This window comes from Dama dama, chromosome 24 (genome assembly GCF_033118175.1).
Source record: "Dama dama isolate Ldn47 chromosome 24, ASM3311817v1, whole genome shotgun sequence".
NCBI classification, from domain to species: Eukaryota; Metazoa; Chordata; class Mammalia; order Artiodactyla; family Cervidae; genus Dama; species Dama dama.
In genome coordinates, this window is record NC_083704.1 from 60302538 (window position 1) to 60322116 (window position 19579).

The 19579-nt window shown below is 60.6% G+C and overlaps 1 protein-coding gene across 4 annotated transcripts in view; it reads right to left on the reverse strand.

Moving 5' to 3' along the window:
* Positions 1 to 696: 696 nt before the first annotated feature.
* IFT122 (intraflagellar transport 122) overlaps positions 697 to 19579 on the reverse strand; it is a 65808-nt gene continuing 46925 nt past the window's right edge. For 3 of the 4 annotated variants that reach the window (XM_061128897.1, XM_061128896.1, XM_061128898.1), the window contains 12 exons: positions 16462 to 16628; positions 13654 to 13825; positions 12196 to 12298; positions 10159 to 10299; positions 9063 to 9157; positions 6549 to 6649; positions 4581 to 4746; positions 3513 to 3624; positions 2908 to 3033; positions 1998 to 2077; positions 1578 to 1742; positions 697 to 1123 (listed from right to left, as the gene is read on the reverse strand). In XM_061128897.1, coding sequence (XP_060984880.1) covers positions 1034 to 1123; positions 1578 to 1742; positions 1998 to 2077; positions 2908 to 3033; positions 3513 to 3624; positions 4581 to 4746; positions 6549 to 6649; positions 9063 to 9157; positions 10159 to 10299; positions 12196 to 12298; positions 13654 to 13825; positions 16462 to 16628 — 1518 coding nt within the window. In that variant the 3' untranslated portion in view covers positions 697 to 1033. Of the gene's footprint in view, positions 1124 to 1577; positions 1743 to 1997; positions 2078 to 2907; positions 3034 to 3190; positions 3393 to 3512; positions 3625 to 4580; positions 4747 to 6548; positions 6650 to 9062; positions 9158 to 10158; positions 10300 to 12195; positions 12299 to 13653; positions 13826 to 16461; positions 16629 to 19579 lie in introns of those variants that run through there. The other variant, XR_009690401.1, reaches the window with a different exon arrangement.

Here is a 19579-nt window from a genome sequence, read left to right on the forward strand (position 1 = left end):
TGGCCTGCTCGCTGCCTTCTCGGATGGGAGCCGGGAGGAGGGTGAAGGCAGCGGCCTCGGGGAAGGACCGACCCCAGCACCTCCGCCCGCCCGCCCCTAGGGCTGCAGAATGGGAAGTCACCCGCCCTCCATCACAGAGCTGAGTGAGAACCGAGCCAGCATATGAAACAGGGCTGGCACAGAAAAAGGTCCCCAATAAATGTCAGCTCCCCTCCCCAGCTTCCCATCTGCCCTTGAGCTGCCAAATCGGATGCTTTGCTGACGCTCAGGGGACGGGCCCTTCCTGGAACCTCACGTGGGACCCACCTGCTCCGGGCGCTGCAGGAAGGGGCAAGCTCAGGTCACGTGGAGGACCTGGGGGCAGCTGGGGAGGGGCGGGGGGGGCCTGGTCCCAGTTGGGAAGTAGAGGGTGGACTCCGCAGCCCCCGGGAGCAGCCCTGTCAGCCACCTTCTTTACAGCCAGGTATCTCCTCCTTGAGATGGAGCCCCTTTCTGCCAAAATAAATAAATAAATATATATTTTTAAAAAACCTGTTCCCCTACCATTCCCATATTGCCATTTTGATTAGATTATACTATAAGAGCACACAAACGTAATGTTCCTCTCGGATCAAATTAGAAAAAAAACAGGTGCACTTTTGCATAAGGAAATTAAGTTGCAGACAATATGAAGATTTGCTAAAATGCAGACACTGATGAAAATAAGTAGCCCTTTTATTTGTAATTATTGAGGCAATCTGTTCGCAAACTGTACATGTGAATGGTCTGACAGATCCGTGGACTCCGGCAGACTGCCGTGAACAACTCAGAGCCGTTCTGAAAGGAACAGATTTTTTTTTTTTCTCTCTCTCTTAGAAAATACATGTTCGTTCTCTTCTCCGTCTCCTGGTGCTATTCACAAGACACAAAATGCCATAAGTAGGGAGGTTCGTGGTTACACAAGGCCCCTCCCTAAGATGCACACTTGATCAGGGCAGAAGACACATTCTGAGTTTAACTCTTCCTTCGATGGCGGCGGTCCTCAGGGGGCCGGTCAGGGGCTGGGGTCGTCCGCGCGCCTCCGGCAGTAGGGGCAGCAGGCGTGCTGAAGCAGCAGCAGCTCGTAGTCCTCCGAGTGGAACATCTGAGGAGAGACGGCCGTGACCCCGCAACCCTGAGCGCGCAGCAGCCCCGAGCCGGGCGGGGACCACCGCCCTGCTGAGGGCAGGCGGCCTGGCAGTGAGTCGGGCCAGAAACACCAAGTCCTGGCCACCCTTGTCTGAGGCCCCTTCTACCCAAAACGCAGCTCAAAGGTGCATCACACTGGCCGGCCCTCCTGGACGAAGGGCAGGTGCAAGGAGCACAAGGTCAGGGGGCAAATCCACAGCAGACGGTCCAGGGATGCACGTGAGGCTGGGGAGGTGACTGAGGATGGCCAAGCCTCTCCTCCAGCCCGGGGGCCCTGGCCTTGGCCGCTGAGGGACACGTGTGCTCCCCCCCGTTGCCTGGCCTCCCTACAGGGACCGTCCGGAAAGCGCAGCAACAGCTGGAGGGAAGGACCGGGGAGCACACGCGCGCGGCCGGCAGCGGCCGGGTACCTGGAAGCAGGAGGGGCACATGGTGATGGAGGCGTCGGGCAGCAGGGAGCGGAAGTACTGCCACTGCAGGGGCGGCGGCCAGCGCTTGATGAGGACGTCCCGCCGGCTCATGGAGCGCAGCACGGAGCGGTTCACCACCACGGGCACGAACTCCGAGCCGCCTTGCTGCAGGCCGGGTGGGGAGAGCGGACGGGGCCTCGCTCAGCCAGCAGGGGGACAGGCGACCCCACAGAGGACCCCCGAGCCCTCCCCTGCCGGTCCGGTCCCTCGGGAGAACCCAGCTGGCTGTCTCTGTGACCGGGAGCCCGCCTCCCTCCCCCGGGGGCCCCAGGGGGGAGTGTGCAGAGCAAAGGGACCTGAGCCAGGCCTTGGGGTGGTGGGGGGGGGTCTCAGCAGCCCGTCACAGAGGGGTGCCCGCACCTCAAAGCTCAGCTTGGCCGTGAAGGGGTCGTTGTCCCCCACAGAGTCCATGCTCTCGTCCAGCCTCAGCGTCTGGGCATCTGGGGGGGCGCTGGTCAAGGACAGGGCCTGAGGCCAAGGGAGAGCCCCCCCCTCCACCCAACGCATTGAGACTCACAGGCCGGGGGCTCCCTTTGGGCCTGTGTGGGACCTTCCCCACGGCTCAGGGAAGGACGGCAAGGCGCGCGAGAGGCTTTCCCCACGGAGGAGAGGCCTGCTCACATGGAGCCCGGCACGCAGATGGGGGAGACGGCGAGGAGCTCTGAGGGCTTCCACTGCAGCCCCCAAGACCTGGCATGGCCCACGGAGGCCGCTGAGATGCAGCATGGGAACCAAGGCCTGCGGGTTGTGGGAGCTGGAGCAGGTGGGCTGGGTGGGAAGCCACAGCCCCTAGCACGGCCGGTGGCTCCTGCAGTGTCTCCCCACAGCTGCTGGGCAGCCTCGCAGACCCTCTTCGCAGAGCAGGGTGAGCATGCCTGGGGATCCCGGGGCCGGCCAGCCTGGACCGGAGGTGCCCAGGCCCCCGCCCCCCAGGGAAGGGAGGCTGCGGGTGCGGGGTCAGGGCGGGCCATGCCCCACAGCAGCCACACCCCAGCCTCGTGGGCGGGCGTGGGCGCGTGGACACGGTTCCTGCCCCCCGTCCTCCCTGCCTCTGCAGCAACTCTGCACCCCGGCCAGTGCCCCGCCCAGCTCTGGCCCCAAGCCTACTGCCACAGGGGTCTCTCCAGCATGCAGAGTGGCCTGGCCTGGCCTCGCCTCCCTGGCCCAGCAACCCCGTAAGGCCCCCTTGCCTCCAGGCCAGCACCCAGCGGACACACACACACACACACACACACACACACACACAGGGTCCAGCTGGCACCCAGGATACTGTTGCTCGCGATCTCTTGCCATTTGTTCTCCCGCTTGAGTCTTGGCGCCTCTAGGTCAATGAGGGAGACGGCTTCTTCGTCCGTGATCCCCTCCTCCAGGTAGAATTCAACCAGGTGCAGCACCTCTGCAGACACAGGCAAGGGGGAGGCTGGGAGGTGGGGAGGGGGTTCCCAGAGCTCCTTCCCGCCCAGCACAGGCCTTGCTGAAAGCTGGCGGGGCGGCAGGGGAAAGCAGGCGTGTGTGTGCAAGGGGCCTCGACCCCTCCACCATCGCCCTAGTACCTGGACGGACTCCTCTCCAGGGGAAGAGGAGAGGCCTCTGCCCAGCTCCTGAGAAGGGGCCTCTGATCCCCGTCGACGTGGAAGGAGCTGGGCCTGAGAGCTACGTCAGCTGCCCGGGTTGAGGGCCCCTCTTCCCAGGGCATTTCGTCAGGCAGAGCAGCGCTCGGGGCTCTGAGAGGTCTGGGCAGCACTGGCCCTGGCTCTGGGAACCGTGAGTGACCCTATGTGTCGGGGTGGGGGGGTCTCACTGTCCCCAGTTCCCAAATGAGGACACAGGCCGCGCCGTCTGCAGCCCAGCCGCCCGCCTGCCCGCCGCGCTCACCGTAGGAAGAGGCGGAGAAGACGAAGGGCTGGCGGCAGTTGATGCAGACGTTGCCCAGGTTGTTGAGCAGTGGGTTGTTGGTGGAACAGCGGTAGCACAGGGGTACCAGCTCCTGCAGGACAGAGCACGGCTGCTGAGGGCCCCACTGGGCTGCGGGCACGGCCCCGCCTCCTCGCCTGGACTCTGGCTCCCGCCTCCTGGGGCCTGGAGGCCAAGGGGAGAGGCCACTCGGGCAGGCGGGGCAGGGGCCCTGGCGGGGGGCACAGTGCGCAGGCTCTGCCCGGTGACGAAGCAGGGTAAATAAGGGCCTACAGAGACCACAGAGGCCCTGCCCGCTGGGGCCCGCTGCCCAGGACACCCCCTGCCCAGGCAGGGCTCAGCAGTTGCGGCTCTTCCGGCAGGAACAATGGCCACAGCCACCATCTACCAGCCAGTCACCGTGCTCCACGGTTGTGCCAAGCACGCGGCCCACTTCAGTCTCATTCCTCCTCACAGCCTCCTGCAGGAAAGCTGTTACATGCATCCCCATTTGATAGACATGGAGACTGAGGCTCAGGAAGACTGAGACACAGCTAGGGAATGGGGGAGCTGGGATTCGAACTTAGATCTGTCTGATGCCAAGTCTCTGCTCTGAGCTTGAAGGAGGGGGCTGTGGAGGAGACAGTGGCTGGTTGGGTTGGGGGAAGGGAGGCTGGGGCACAGAGGGAACTGCAGACACTCAGGGTGGATCTGCGGGTGAGTGATAACCTGCTTCCAGAAGGTGGGGGACTAGACCAGGGGCTCCTAGGATGAGGCCCAGGTGGAGACACTGGGCCCTGGGGCTGAGGCAGAGCAGACGTGGAGCCCCAGGACGGCTGGGAAGCAGGCGGGCAGGGCTGTGGGGCTCACGGGGCTGTGATGAACAGAGGCGGCAGGGAGGGAAGGGCAGAAGGAGCTGGCACAAGAGGGCTCAGGCAGGGGCGGGGGCGGGTGCAGAGCCCCAGGAGCGCAGCAGCCATCTCTCAGTGAAGCCCAGGCCGGGCGCAGAGATGTCAGGAGAGGCCCCCGCCCGAGGGCCAGGGCCTTCACCTCACTGTCGTGGAAAGGCTTGGAGCGGATGGCCAGGCTGCCCAGCTCAATGGACTTCTGGAACCGCGCGGGGATCTGCAGGCCCTGCAGCTTGTCGTAGGCGTGCCGGGCCAGCTTGTAGGCGCCCAGGGCCTTGCTCTGTTTGGCCAGGGTGAACAGCGTGTTCCTGCCGATGACGAGGTTAAGGACGACAGAGGCCACAGCAGGCCCGAGCGCTGGCACTGCCCACCTCTGGAGCGAGCCCCGAGCTGGAACGCAGCTTGTGCGCGTGCCAGAGGGCACGGGAAGGAGCCTGAGGACTGCTTTGCTCATCTGTGGGAGGTAAGTGGATTTCTCGGATATCAAGGCCCAGAGATTTTTCCAGAGATCGAGGCAGCGTCGTCTGCATTAATATTTTAACCTTGCTTAGGTTTTCTGGGCCTGCTGATGGCTCATCTTGGACCCTGGCTGGGCCAAAATGGCTATCCCTGCCTCACCCGGCCTGCCAGCCAGCCCCTAGATTGCCTGGCACCAAGTGCCGCCCACTCCAGCCCCGCCAGGAGGAGCCTGGTCCCCGGTGCAGAACGCTCTTCTGCCTGTGCGTCACCACGGCCGTGGCGGGCTCGGGGCCCGCTTCTCGGAGCTCTTGGTCTGGGGCCGACGGGCTTCCACGCTCCACCTCAGGTCACCTCAAGTGCCGGCTGTGCCCAGGTCGGTCTGCCTTTCTCCCCTCACCCTGACCCTGAATGCCCTTCCCTACTGCCCTCTGCCGAGCCTCAGCTAAACGAGGCCGGTGTCCCAAGCCTCCTCCGAGCTGCCCCTCCCGGACATTCCTGCTACCCACGCCCTGCCCCGACCCGTGGCCCCTCCAACAGTCCTCACATGGAGTTTCCTTGTCTGCACCTCCCCATCCTCCCCGGAGTCAGGGACCGTGTTAGGAGCCGTTTCCATGTTCCCAGTGGACGTGAGGGTGAAGCTCAGGGCAGGGTTCGGTCAGACTCTGCTGACTTGAACAAGCAACTTGCTGCAGGCGCTGCGTGCAGGGTCTGAGGCCCCGTGATGGGGGCAGCTTCCCCAAAAATGTAAAGGATGGGCCTGAACCCCTTTAGAGAGGCTGGTTCTCACCAACTGGAAGCTGAGCCCTTTCCTCGGAGGGTCTGTGATTCACAGGAAGAAGGCAGGGCGGGGGCTCGGCAGAGGCCGAGAGATAGTGACATCCCCTCCTTCAGAAGGGGACAGGGGCTTCTTGTGACTTCTGTCCCTCACAGGACCTTCAGGATTGGGGGTTATGTCCTTGCAGTCTCTGGCAGCACAGGCCCTCAGGCTCCTCCGCGGCCCTCACCGGCAGCCAGAGGAGGGCAGGCCGGCTCCCAGGCAGGCCCTGAGGCTGCTGCCTGCTGAGCCCGGCTCCCAGACAGGGGGCTTCAGCTCCTCCCTTCCCCCACCTCACTTCCCTCCAGCCCCTTCTGTGCGCCGGGCGCTCCCCTGGAACATCTACTCAGGCCTTCCCTGGTTACTTCAGTCTACAGGACAGATGTCGCCTCCTCCAGGCAGCCTTCCCTGACTTTGGCCCCGGCCTTCGCCCTTGGACACAGTACCCATCCCACTGAACGAGGCCCTGACACTGCTACTGGCTGCACGCCAGGGACGCAGCAGGTGCTCATCCACCTGGGCTGAACAAAGCTCTGCCCGCCCCCAGGTCCCCAGCTCAGAGGCCTGGCGCTTCCTACATTCCAGTCACATGCTCCTCTGGGGGTTACGGGAGGTCCACACAGTGTGCTGGCCAGAGACCCTCTGCCGGGCCCAGAGAGCCCTGAAAACTACCCCTCCCTTGGCGTTGGCCTCGGCCTCCCCAGTAGCGGCCCTCCACCCGTCCCCGAGGGCTGCCGGAGAGAGCAGAGAGCGGGGAGCCTCTGGCAGCAGAGTGCTCTGGAAGAACTCCTGGGGCCATCAGACGGGAGGGGCGGGCAGACGGCGGTGGAAGGATACACTTTGGAGATGCCCAGGGGCGTGTCCTTGGTCAGGCTGTGAAGCAGGAACCTGGAGATGTTGAAGAGCGTCTCGGGAAGGTGGAAGCTGAACGGCTCCTCCTGCCGCGAGGAAAGCACACAGAACCGAATTTCTCAGCAGAGCCACCGCTGGGCCAGGTGAGAGGCCAACGCCAGGAACTCGGAGCGACTTCAACAGAAGAGCGATCGCCCAGGGGGCACCTACTGTGTGTGCGTGGGAGCCTGCGGCCACACTTGCATGATCCCCAGCCCAAACCGGTGAGGGAAGCACTTTCACCCTCGCTGCAGTGAGGGCAAAACCGAGGCCCCCAGGCTCCATCTGCCCACGACACCCGCTAGAAAGGTGTGGAGCTGGGATTCAAACCCACTGAAAGTGTTTCTCTGAAGCTCATTGACTCTGGGGTGGCTAACGATTCCTTCTTCCTGAGCTCAAGTTGTTGCCAATTAGCTCTAAAAGGGGAGACCTTTAGGCAATCTGAGACGTGACCTCCATACAAGCATCTCCGTAAACGGAGGCACTTGACCTTCTGTAGCCTGAGAGCGCAGGCCTCCTCTCTGCCGTCCAGCAGCAGTCTGACGGCAACGCCCACAGACATGCCAGGCACTGGGGTCCCTGCCGCACGCCCCTGCCCCCGCGCCTGGCACAGGCCCTCCCATCAGACAGGGGCTCAACACTCGCGAGTTGAATGCACAGGTCTTCTGTACCGAGGCCGCCAGAAGCTCCACACATAGCCCGCAGGGGACGTTCCATCAGGAGGGGCCTATAAGAGGTTAAGAGATCCCTGTTTTGAAGGACTCTGGCACGCTGCTTCAGATGACAAGATGAAAGCAGGCCAGCTTCCCCTGCCAGCGAGCACTCAATGGTAACAAACTGACATTTCCTCAAGGGTCCTGCCGGGCCGCACTCAGCACTGAGCCACCAGGACTCGGGCCCTAATTGGTCTCCATCTGCAGGGACTCGCTTTACGCCAGTTCCCTGGTCCAGAGCCCAGCCTTCTCTCCTTAGTTCTCACTTGAATTTCTAGTCTTTGTCAGTTCCAAGAAAACCTGAGCCTGCATCCTCTCCTGGGTGAGAGCCAGGGAGAGGCCTGCCTCTGGTTTTACCACATGAGGTGTGGGGGCTAAGAAGTGTCCCAGGGAGAGGAGGCGGGGGGCTCCCCTGGGAAAGGAGCCATCACCTCCAAACCAGAGCTGCTCTGCTGGGCCTGACACCAAACCGCGAGACGCTGCCCGCCTCTGCCGGGAGTGCCCTCCTCTTCACCTGCCCCTGTCTTACTCATCTCCCACCTCCAGGCTTGGGGGCCACCTCCTCCAGGAAGTCTTCTTAGTCCTCTAAGCAGGTCCTTTGAGGGAAGTAAAATGCAACTGCTTGTTTCTAGGCCGATGGAAGGCTGGCATGAGGTCTCCACATGGGTCCCCCTCACCCAGGGTCCCCCTTCCAAGTGCTCCCCAGTGTCAACTCATTGGATCCTCACCGTCAAGTAGGCACTGTTATGACCCTCATCTTGCAGAGGTGGGAGCTGAAGCACAGAGGGGAGTAAACGACCCGCCCAAGGTCACATGGCCGAGCTGGGGCACGAGGCCAGCGGTCTGCCTTCCTTAAATCAGTAGGCGGGGGTCGGGGGGTGGGGGCTGCTAAGAGCAGAGGCTCCAAGTCAGGCTGCTGTCTGGGTTCAAGTCCTGGCTCTCCTACTCACTAGCTGTGAGATCTCTCTGTACAGCACCTCAGTTTCTTCATCTGTGAAATGGAATGGCAGTATGGATCTCACAGCATGGTCGAAAGGCTGATACAACAAAGCCCTCGACACACTGCCTGGTATGCAGTAAGTGCTCAGTAAAGCTCATCTAGTGTTATTACCCTCTGACTTCTCAGCACGGGGTACGCTCACACTGCTGAGTGACTGAGGATAAGCAAACGAGGAAGCTGAGGACAGCCTGTCACCTGTTCCCTACCGTCAGGAGGCAGATTTAAAACAGCTTAAACAAAGGATTTGGGAGTAACTAAGAGCTGTTTGGGTCTCTGGAGATCAAACCAACCCTCTCCTTTATAAAGAAGGAAACTGAGGGTCAGAGAGGGGAAGTGCATTGCTCAAGGGCACACAGAAAGTCAGTGGCAGGGCCAGGGAGAGACCTCGGGCCTCTGGTTAGAGCTGGACCTTCACCTGACTAGAAGACAGGGGCCCCTGGAACATCCCCCACTGGTCATTTAGAGAGACAGCCCTCTGAGTGGTGAAGCCAGAGTCCACCTGAGTCATCCAAACCTGAAGCAAGAGGACCAGAAGGCCCCCTCCAGCTCTGGCTGGCTGGTTCTGAAGCCCACATACTGCACGTCAAACAAGCGGAAAATCGAAGTTCCAACCTGTCTCCCCAGGGAGACCCGACTTCTCCGCAGGTCGTCACGCCCTGTGGGTGGGTCTCTGCCCACGCAGAGGGCTGCTGCTCTGTGAGGCGTGCCCAGGCCCCGCCCCATGCCCGGCGCCCCTGCCCACCTTACCACGTATCGCTGGATGGCGTGGTAGCCGTGGTACAGTTCGGCCAGGTGCTGGAAGTGGTGGAACTTGCCGAGCATCACCTCCTTCTGGGCAGGGTCTGCGGGGAGTGGGAGCGGGCGCGTCAGCCTGGGCCAGTTCTGCCGACACCGGGCCCGCCTGAGCCATGGCGATGGAGGAGGCGCTCTGCTGTCCCGAGGCAGCGGAAGTCCCGGCGGGCCAAGCCCACCAAGGCAGGACGTCTCTCAGGGTCACTCCCTGGGGGAGGGCCGGCATGGGAGAGGCTGATCACCAGCACCCAGACAGGCCAGGGCCCCCTGGCGGGGAGGGTGGGCACACATCAGGAGCGTTCACGCTCACCTCACACCTTTTCCCTCCCCATCCTTCCTCCTTGAAGCCCACACCCCTGACCAGAACAGAAAGTGCCCCCTCACACCAGGGCTCGATGGTTTTCTAACTATACCCACGGCTCTGGGCGGTCATGTGGGAAGCAGAGCGGGTCACCCCTGCTCCACAGATGGGGGGCAGCGCTGGGGAAGGACTGTGCCTTGCCACAAGTCCCCTGGCGGCCCCCATGCCAGCGTCCCCCCCGCGCCCACAGGCGGGCCTCGGCCAGGGGACGGCATCTCCCTGCCCCGTCCGCTTCCAGAAGGCCCGCGGCGTACCATGCGAAGTCTCGTGAAGGAAATCACATCGAAACTACCCTCCCACCTGGGATGAGTGAGGATCCGGAGTGTGCTCCTACAAAGTGATCTCTTCTTCACCTTTTCATTTAATTCCATTTTTTTTTTAAAAGCCAGTGCTCAGCCAGCTCCAGTTACGGGCTCCCAGGTAGTCGGGTAGAGACATGTTCTGAATTAGCAACGCAGGCCCAGACCTCCCAACTGTAACCCTGGGATGGCCCTCATACCATCCTGAAGCTGACGGGCAAACTGGGAAGAGATGACATGCGAGATTATGCTGCTGCAAGACAGGGTTATGGACAATACACCCAATAAACAAGCCCAGGGCTTTAATTAAAGCCTCCCAGCTCTTCCGATGTTTATCTTGGTGCCAGAGCGGGGCCAGGGAAAACAAGGGGCCCAGCTGATGTTTGCTTACCTTGAGCTATATCGAGGCACTGCATGGAGAGCATCCAGTAATAATAGGCGGCGTCATTAAACCTGCTCTCGACCACAGCGTTGTGCGTGAGCTGCTCCAGCACCCGGACCGCCTCGCCCTGCCGCCCGGCCTTGTGGAACGCTGCGGGGGCACAAGACCACGCCCCGTGCGGGGGAGTTGGTGGGGAGGCTCTGCGGGGCTCGCAGGGTGTGGCGGGGGTGCGGGCGCGGCAGAGGTGGGACACTCATCGGAGCAGCTGCAGCCCCACGCTGCCGGGATGCGCCTCTCAGGCCCAAGGCTATAAATAACCGAGGCTACATCCTGAAAAAGTACAGTGAGACATATACTCCTTTGGGGGGCTGGGAAAAGGCAACCCACTCTGAGAAGGCATGGGAGACAGAGAAGGCTGAGGGCCACGCCGCAGAGCAAAGTCTGAGGGCCGAAGCACCGCTCGCCGCGTGCCCTGCCCCATCCCAGGACAAAGCTTGGCCACTCCCCAGGTGACACCGTGAGGGGCTCAGGGCTTTTGTTGCCAGTCCCCTCACTGCATCATCACAACAGACCTACAGACTTTGTGACATGGGCTCACGAGGTGGGGGTAGGCTGGCACCCCCAAGGTCACAGAACCGAGCCCGACGCAAGCCCTTGGTTGGTCTTCAACTGAGGGCTTTTGGATGACCACCTTGGAAAATCTGGCTTGTTCTAGCAACCAAACATTTGTAAAAACCAGCAAAAAATTTCTCAACCATTCTTCCATCCACTTCACAGAAATTTCTAGACTCCCAACTATGTGGTCAGAGTCTCGGGGCATTGGGGGCACCTGGGGAGGCACTCCTAGCTATGACACTTGCCCACACTTGGGCGCTGGGATGATCCAAGCTCCCTGCGGTAGGGAAGAAAGAGGTCTGGCCTTTATTCCATCCTCATCTCCAATCTCTTGTCTGAGTACCAAGTTACTATGGTGATGGATTCTTGGACGGTAGACACAGACAGATGGGTAGGTTGACGTGTTTTGCCCAAACATGCACATACTTCAGCACCTGGGCACTCTGGAAGCGCTGAAGCCGTGGAGAACACGCTGTCCTGCCACGGGGCCTTTCGGCTGAGGAGCTCCGCGGGGAGACACCCCCAAATATGTGCAGAAGTGGCCACTGTTCCCACAGAGAAGTGCAAATGGGATGCTATGGAAGATGACACGCCCAGCTGCAATCGGAGCCCTGCCCAGAGAGGCAGCAAACCCGAGTCGGGGGAACCAGGCTCCCAGACAGGCAGACCCCTGGTCCGATGCTGGCTCTCCAGTTTGGGGCTTTGGGACTTTGCAGGGCACCATCAGCCTCTGCGTCTCTGCAGTGCTGCAGGCGAGATGCAGGCTTATGTGGTTAAGTGCCCCATCAGTGCCTGGCACAGAGAAGGCCGTCACATTTAAAACTATTACCAGTTAAAGCTCTAGACGTCCTTTCACTCCTGTGTGCAGCTGTTTTCCCAGTGGGTGCACTGAGGAGCAGAGGAAACCCCGTTTCCCTGAGCCAGAGATAGAACCCAAGTTTCTCTTCTGGGCGAGGAAAAGTGGCAGGTGAGACCGTGCCACTCACAGTATGGGAGGTCTCTTGTTCCATCCTTGCCCGCCACTGCGCCCTGCCTCAAATTCCCTCTGTGCCACCTCTTTGCTGTGGGACTTCAGACAAATCCTCTACCTCCTCCAACCTCAGTTTTCTCATCTATAAAATGGTACCTACATCACAGGGCTCCTGTGAGGATAACACGGGATGATACACCGGCGCACACGGGGCTTTGCTCAGAGGCGATGGGACCTGCTAAAGCTCCTGGGGCTCGACCATGAGTGGTGGGCTAGAGAGCATCCCACTGGAAGCCCGTCTCCTTCCCACGGCCTCACGGTCTTCACCACCCGGCCCATCACACCCGCGGGAGGGAGCTGTCACTCAGGGCCACAGTGGGAGGGCTGGGCGGCTCCCGGGCGTGGGCGTGGCCAGCGCTTTCTCCTGCCCCTTCTGCGCGGTGCCAGGCCGTGCTGCCTACCTTTCTGGGCTTCCTCAAAACGATCGTTCTCTGCGAGCCACTGAGCATAGGGCACGTAGATGTCATCCTTAAACTCGGGGTGCTTCTCACCCAAGGCGAAGGCCTAGGGGAAGGAGTGAATGCAGTTTTCAGAACCCGGCCCCCGCCACCCCCATGAAAGCACGGCGCTTGGCTGAATCCATTAGGGATGTCATATTTTGCCGGCCTGACAACTCAGACGGGGGGAGTGCCTCCCCCCCCCCCACCACCCCCAGAAACGCAAAAACAAATCAGCTCTTTGAAAACAAAAGGCAATTAACAGCAATATGCAAGCGACTGGATTCAATAACAACACAGTCTGTTTCTGGACCACAGAAGCGGCACAGAATCGGAAACATTTTATTTTGAGGCTTTGCGTGGGCTCCCGTAGCGCAGCAAACAGATTTCTTTTAATTGCAGGCGACACCTAAGGAAACAGAATTGACATTATCATCACTGCTGCTTATTAGCTGTCAGAGATGACTGTGGATGTGGTGCTGTGTGGCACCCGCTGTCTGCTTCGTCCGAGCCCAGAACCACCTGTCGGGCCAGGAGAACCGGAAATGAGTCAGGGGGCCAGGATGTGGCGATGGGGAGAAAGCCTGCCTGACGCACCCATTTCTGCTGCTTGGGAGAGCTGACAGACGCCTCTTGAGAAGCCATGACTGCCTCTGTCTTCAGCCCCACCCTTCTTCATCAGTGACCTCGTCACCTCAGCGAACGGAGCCACTGAGGGGAGACGAGGGTCAGACGGCTCTTAGCAGCAAAGCCTCGCAATGGCCCTGCAGACCAGACCTCAGCGGGTGGGTGGAGCGGGTGGGGACTGTGGGCCCAGCGCTGAGCCCCCTGAAGATGGATTTCAATCCAGGGCACAGGAAGCCAGGGAGCCGGAGGCTGGGAGTCAAGCCACAGAGGAGGAGTACAGTGGCGGCTCCCCATGCAGGACACGGCCAGCCCCCTGCAGCCGTCTCTCCTGCTGGCCTGGCTAATTCTTACCAGCCCTTAGGACACAGGAGTCGGGGGAGAGGGCGAGGCCCCCGCAATGGCTCTGGCAGCCTGTACCTGGAAAGCATGGCTGGCGTTTTCTGCCACAATTTGGCAGAAAACCACCACCAAGCAGGGTTTAAATGTCACAGAGGTGTGGCGTCCGTATCAGCGACGCGTCAGCCAGGACCAACGGCAGGCAGTGGGGGCTGTCATGTTAACTCTGGCGTCCCTCACATGTATCAGAGCCAGCAGGCCGTGAGGGTTTCCTGAATGAGCGAGTGAGTGAAGGCAGAAAGCGAGCGCGGAGAGGCACTCCATTCTGGAGTGTTCTCCAGAACACTCGGGGCTCAGAGGACTCGCGGGCAGGTCTCCTGACCTTTAGGCCAGCTGCTTTCCGTGAGAACCGCCCCCAGTCCCCAGGTCCCAGGGCTCAGGGAGGGCCCCGGCGCTCACCTCGTCCCAGCGCTGGGTCTCCACGTGCAGCTGAACCAAGGACTTGAGGTCACCAATCTTCAGGTAGGTCTCCGCGGCGTAGCCAGGGTTATCCAGCTTCTTGAAGAAGTGAGCACACAGCAGCAGCGGCTCCCGCTCAGCCTTGTCCAGCTTGCGGGCAATCTCGATGAGCCTGGAGCCGCAAGAGCGTGGGGAGGAGGTGGGCTCTGGGGAGGCGGCCGGTGGGGGGAAGCCCCATGGCGTCTGGGTCTCCCCGAGGGTGGCTCTGCGCCCATCATGCTGACGGCCACCCCCCTCCCGGCTCAGTATGGTGCCTCGGCCCCTGGCGCTTGATGCGAGATTATTCATTGAGGGAGTACTTCACCCAGAAAGGCCGCCTGGTGAAGGACACCGTATCCCCCACTTCAAGTGCCTTTCCCAGGAGTAACGGCCCTGGCCCTGTCCAGCAAGCGCTGGGGGTAGCAGGCAATGTCTGCCGCTCACCTATGCGCATCAGCTCAGCGCCGTGAGCCTTCCCACGTGTGATCTCACTGGATCGTCTCTGCCCTTGGGGGGTGGTACTGTTATTCCCATTTCACAGATGAGGACACCAGAGGCCAGGGTGGAAGGTGGAGCCACCCGACCACGCCTCTGCAGCCGGGACGTGGCCGAGTGCCCTCTCCAGCACCATTAGAGGAATTCTCGCAGGGGAGCAGGCGTGGGGGTGGGAGCAGCCTTTGGGGACCAGACCGCTGGAGGAAGGGCCAGTGCGCTAATGCTCTGAGCTCTTGGGGGAGAGCCTCCGGGGATCTGCGCCTCTTCTGGCCACAGTGCTGACCGGGCCAGGGCGGGGGTGGGGGGTGCCCCGGGACCACCGGTTCACCCTGCCCTGCCACAGCTCATGGGCACATGGGGCCGCATGGAGAGCACTTCTTCCCTCCGGAGAGGCCAGGCTTTGGAGCCAAAGTGGCTCTCCCGGGGGAGAGGGGTTCTATCTACCCAGCTCGCTCCTTGAGAGAAAGGATGGGGAAGCAGCTGTTAAAAGAGACATCTCAGAAATCGGCAAGCTCAGGGAGGCCTGTCAATCGCACTGAGAAGAATAATGGCTCTAAAAATACCACTTCTCAGCGGAGAGAGGACACATTTTTAGGGAAAGCTGGTGCAGGCAACGCCTTGGAAGCCCCCCCCCGTTAAACCTAATGTCCCCAGAGAAAGGACAGAGCGTGCTTGATGTCTCTTCTGAAGGAGCTGAGTATCCCAGGGGTAACATGATACATATCAACTGCAAGTGACGGTGACGTGAAAACCTAGAGTGAGTAGGGGCCCTAAACCTGCCTGGCTCTCTCCTGTCCCATCCCTTTTCATGAAGAGAAAAACCTAGTGGGGGCGGGGGGTGGTACAGGTGAAATCTGCACCTCTATCTCCAAGAAACGCTACTCTGGGACAAGAGGATGATGGGGCGGTGGGTCACCCCCCAGGGCCCTCTGTGAGGGACCACACCAGCCACATGACTTAGTCGTTGACCAGCCCCTCTCCCTCCTGGGTCCCGGGCCACTGCGGCCCAAGGACCACAGAGTGGTTTCCAGGGCAACCGAAAGCCTTCAGGGCGCAGGCTGAGCCGACCCCAGGAGCCACTCCTGCACCTTTTTTGCCAGCTGCAGCAGCCTGCATGCATGTACTCGTGCACACACACACACACACACACACACACACACACACACACACACACGTGTTAGCCCAAAGCCCATTCCTGATGGTGGGAGAAGAGAGGCCGCCCCGTCCAAAAAGGGTCCTGAGACTGAGCCCATCCTCCGTCTGGCAGCTCCAGCCCGAGCTTCGGTTCTCTGCCTCCGTCTATGGCATTGCCGACCGCCCGGCCAGAGCTGAGAGTCCAAGTCCAGCTCCCCAGTCGGCCCCACCCTGACACCATCGCCTCGGTTCCTGCCAGTTCAGCTCTCCCATGTCTCTCTCGTTCCCTCCGCCGCCACGTGGCCCCCCTGGCCCATTGCACTGGACACCTACCTGGTCTCCCTTCCTCCAGTTTTCCCCCCATCCTACACCTTTGGTGGGAGCACGGCCCTGACCCGGGGTCCTACCCACCTACTGACAAGTCTAAACACCTCAGTTTGGCCCCCGAGGCCACGAGACCAGCCCGGAAGCCCCTGCTGCTGCTAGCATCCTCCCTGCCCCTCTCCTGGACCATCATCCGAAGGTGGCCGACCTGTCCTGTCTGTGCTGTTCCTCCCCTGCACGCCCTTCCCTTCCTGCGCCTCCACCACTTGAAAGTTGTCAAAGGCCCTTCAGGCGAAGACCACCCCCCGGGAGAAGACAGCCACGGTTCCCCCCAGGAGAATGCACATCTCCTTCCCCGGGGTGCCTGGCACTGCTCCTGTTCCTTTCAGCGCCAACCATGATACAGGCCACGGGCACTGCTCCACGACTGCCTGGCTGGCTGGCCCTGTGCGACCACTCGGTGCCTGAACCTCGGTTTCCTCATCTGAAGGGGGGCATGCAGACACCGACCCTGAGGGTGTCGGGGGAACCACATGCCCACAAGGAGCTGCCGAGCCACTCAGGCGGGGCTCAGGGCATGGCACCCCCAAAGCCTGGTGGCCCCCTCACCCTCCACCACCCCTTCCCCCGGGCCTTGCTGAGCAGCTCAAAGGCAGCGACTGCTGTATCTCTATCGCCCCCAAATCGAGTCACCGTCACCTATGATCAGATACTGAGAGAAACACTGTGTTTTCCCTTGTCAGTCACAGCCGAGCGCTGACAGGACGTGACACGCCGCCACCCACGTGCCTCTCGGGGCCGAGGCTGGAAACCTACATGTCGACCCAGCCGTGGTCGCCGCTGATCTCGATGGCCTTGCGGTGCTCGCCCGCCGACATGTACATCTCCACGGCGGCTTTGGGCTCGTTGATGTTTCGAGCCCAGTCGGCCTGTTTGGTGATTAGCATCTTTGTTTCTTTGGGGTCTTCAGATCCAAGGAAATCCTGAGGAAGCACAACAAACAAAAACACTCCGGATTAGGACTTCCTGCTGCCAGCGTGACGGCAGAGCTGCTGGAGGCTGCGGCGAGGTGGTGGCGGCCGGCAGCCAGGATGCAGGCGTGGGCCAGGCCCCGCGGGGCCGGCGGGGGGACGGCCGGGGGCCGCCCCACAGGTGCTCCGGGCGGGGGCCAGGGCAGTGTCAAGGACGGCGGCCCTCATCGCTTCCTGCCCGTCCTGCTAACGGCCGCATGTCCTTCAGCTGGACAGCGCTTTCCAGACTCGGGGAGCACCGTGCAGACTCCACGGTGCGGGAGGCTCACGGTCAAGGTGCTGTTTCTCCTTCACGCAGAGTTTGACGTAGCTGTGACTTTACACAATTTCAGATACTCAGACCCAGTGGACCCTTCACTCAGAGAGTAAGGACGAGCCCCCTCCCCCACCAGCGCCTCAGAGTGAGGCCGAGGGTCCCCTGAACGCAGGCGGGATGGCTTCCACAGTCCCCGGACGGCCCCTCAGCCACCGCCGCGCTGCAGGGTGTCTGTTTCCTGACTCTGCTCACCTTCTGCCCCCTGAACTCGGGGCATGCTCCCCTCGGCTCTGCCCTGGCTGCTTGCCTGGTAAGGAGCACAAGGGATTCTGGTGAACCACTTCTCAACCAGATGCTCAGAAACCAGGCCTGGGTTCGGGTCTGTGGGGGTGTGGACAACAGGAGGCCACGGGGATCTGAGGCAGAGGGAAGGGGCTTGCAGAGGCCCCGTGAAGGGGGGAGAGGCTGGGGGACCTGAGGGGCTCGGAGCCTGTGTTCCTTCGACCACAGTGGGCCTCTGAGGGGCCAGGCCCAGCTTCCCTGGGTTTGGCCTGAGGATTCACGAGAAACAGCCTCAGAAGAGCACCTCTTCTCAGGATGTGGTTACCCAAAGTACGTGCGTGGGGGCCGCCAGAGTGGAGGCAGCTTTGGTGCTGACAATTTTAAAGGTGGGGCTTGTCACAAAGGGAAATTGCGAGAGCTTAAGAGCACAGCCCCACGTGCCTCCTCAGCAGCGGTTTGTCTCGGGAATAAAGTGCCCTGCGGAGTCTGCGCTATGTGGAGCTCACAAAGCCTGAGAAAGCACGCCTTTCCCCTGATTAGCACTCACTTGTCAGGAAAGTACAGTCAATGTACGCTGAAAACCCACTCGAACAATTAGTGTTCTCTTTTCTTTTTCCATTTGCTTTCAGGGTAATTGGGTAGCCTCTAAAATAACACATTAGATGGGCCAAAGACGAGCGATTCTTTTTAAGGGGAGGACGGAGCGTCACGACCCCGACTCTGAGGCGCCAATAACAGACAACTCGCTGCAGCTCACGAGGGGAAGGGGCTAGGACGGTGGCCGCACGTGCCGGAGACGCCTGGTTTGGGCCCTTAAGGACACGGCCTTTACTCTCAGTAGCTACAGCGCTGACCCTTTATGCCAAAGCAAAGCCGGAAGCTCTGCTGACCTGGTTGGTTAAAGGAGGTGAGCAGCTGGAGAAAACAGGCATCATGAGAGAACACAAATGTCCTTCAGAGTGAGGGCTCATGGACTGTGGTGTATCTGTGGTGAGAAGGGCCAGAAGCCAAGGGCGAGCCAGGAGCTTGGCTGGTCGGTGAGGAGCCGAGCCAGGGACACGACTCACAGTCTTCGTGATGGAGCCTGCCCCAGCCCCTCAGCCCGGCTCCAGCAGCTCTGACCTAATTGAAGTTGAGTCTAAATGGTTCCTCTAACAAGATGGCCTTCTAAAGGTTCTTTGGTTCCATGGCGCTGATTTACACGTTATCTGGGGCCGTGGCAAAGGCTTTGTCCTGGAGTGGACAGAAAGAGGCCGTGCTGAGTGATGAATGAGGCTAAACAGTGTTCTCATGCTCGGTGATTTTGATAAGGACATGCCACATGAGAGTTAAGAGCATTATAATTCCCTTTATCACCATATAAACATGTCACTTACCCGGAAAGCACACAATTTATTTGTACGTGGGAATGTAATTTAAAAATTTTCTGAAAACCAGATTGAATCTTGGGAAGCAATTTTCAAGTAAACAAAAACATACCACGTTAATAAGCACTGTATCCCACCCGCCCCCCCACCCCCCGACATAATGTGTATGTACACATTTTCTCAAATTCAGACTATGGGTGGGGAGGGCAGCTGAAATGGAACCAACCTACTTGGATCCTACTTGGAATTTTACCAAAGACTGAGACCAAAAACAACGCCCAGCGTATTTACCTTCGTGGAGAGGCAGACCAGATGGACCGTGTAAATGGCTGCCTTTCTGGGTGGGAGACTGTAGGCCCACGAGGCCCGCTGGAAGTGTGATGGGGGTGCCCCCGTGCAGGGGCAGGACAGGGTGGGCAGGGGCAGCCCTGAAGGACAACCACGCCGTGGTCCCGCCTGGCCTCGCTCGTTCTCCCAGCCTTGCTGAGCTGAGCTGGGTGAGGTCGCCCTCTGAGAAGGAGAGGGAGGCTAAGCAGAGTGAAGCGCCTTCCCCAGCTCACCCACAGGGAGGCCGGGCCTCACGCCCGCTCCCTGGACCGCAGTGCAAGGCACTGTCTCCGACGCCGCGGCTGCCCACCGGGGCTTCTCAGGGATTCCGGGAGGGGCAGGTGGCCCAGAAGAACCACCACGACCAGCAGATCCCAATACCCACATTGTAGCCTCAGGGATTTGCTCCCTTACTTCCAGGTTCTATCCTTGCTTTAAATGTTATTATCCCCAGAAAGAGACATGCTGAGTTAGGTGTTCTCAGTGTGAGCGTGCTGTTACATTGTGTGTGTGTGTGTGTGTGTGTGTGTGTGTGTGTGTGTGTGTGCGCGTGCACGCGCGTGTGTGCGTGTGTGCTGGGGTCTGGAGAGAGTGGAGGGTACAAGAGTTCAAGAGGGCAATATGCGGGCAGCCGAAGCAGCCAGACCTGAGGAATGGAATGAAGGAATCAC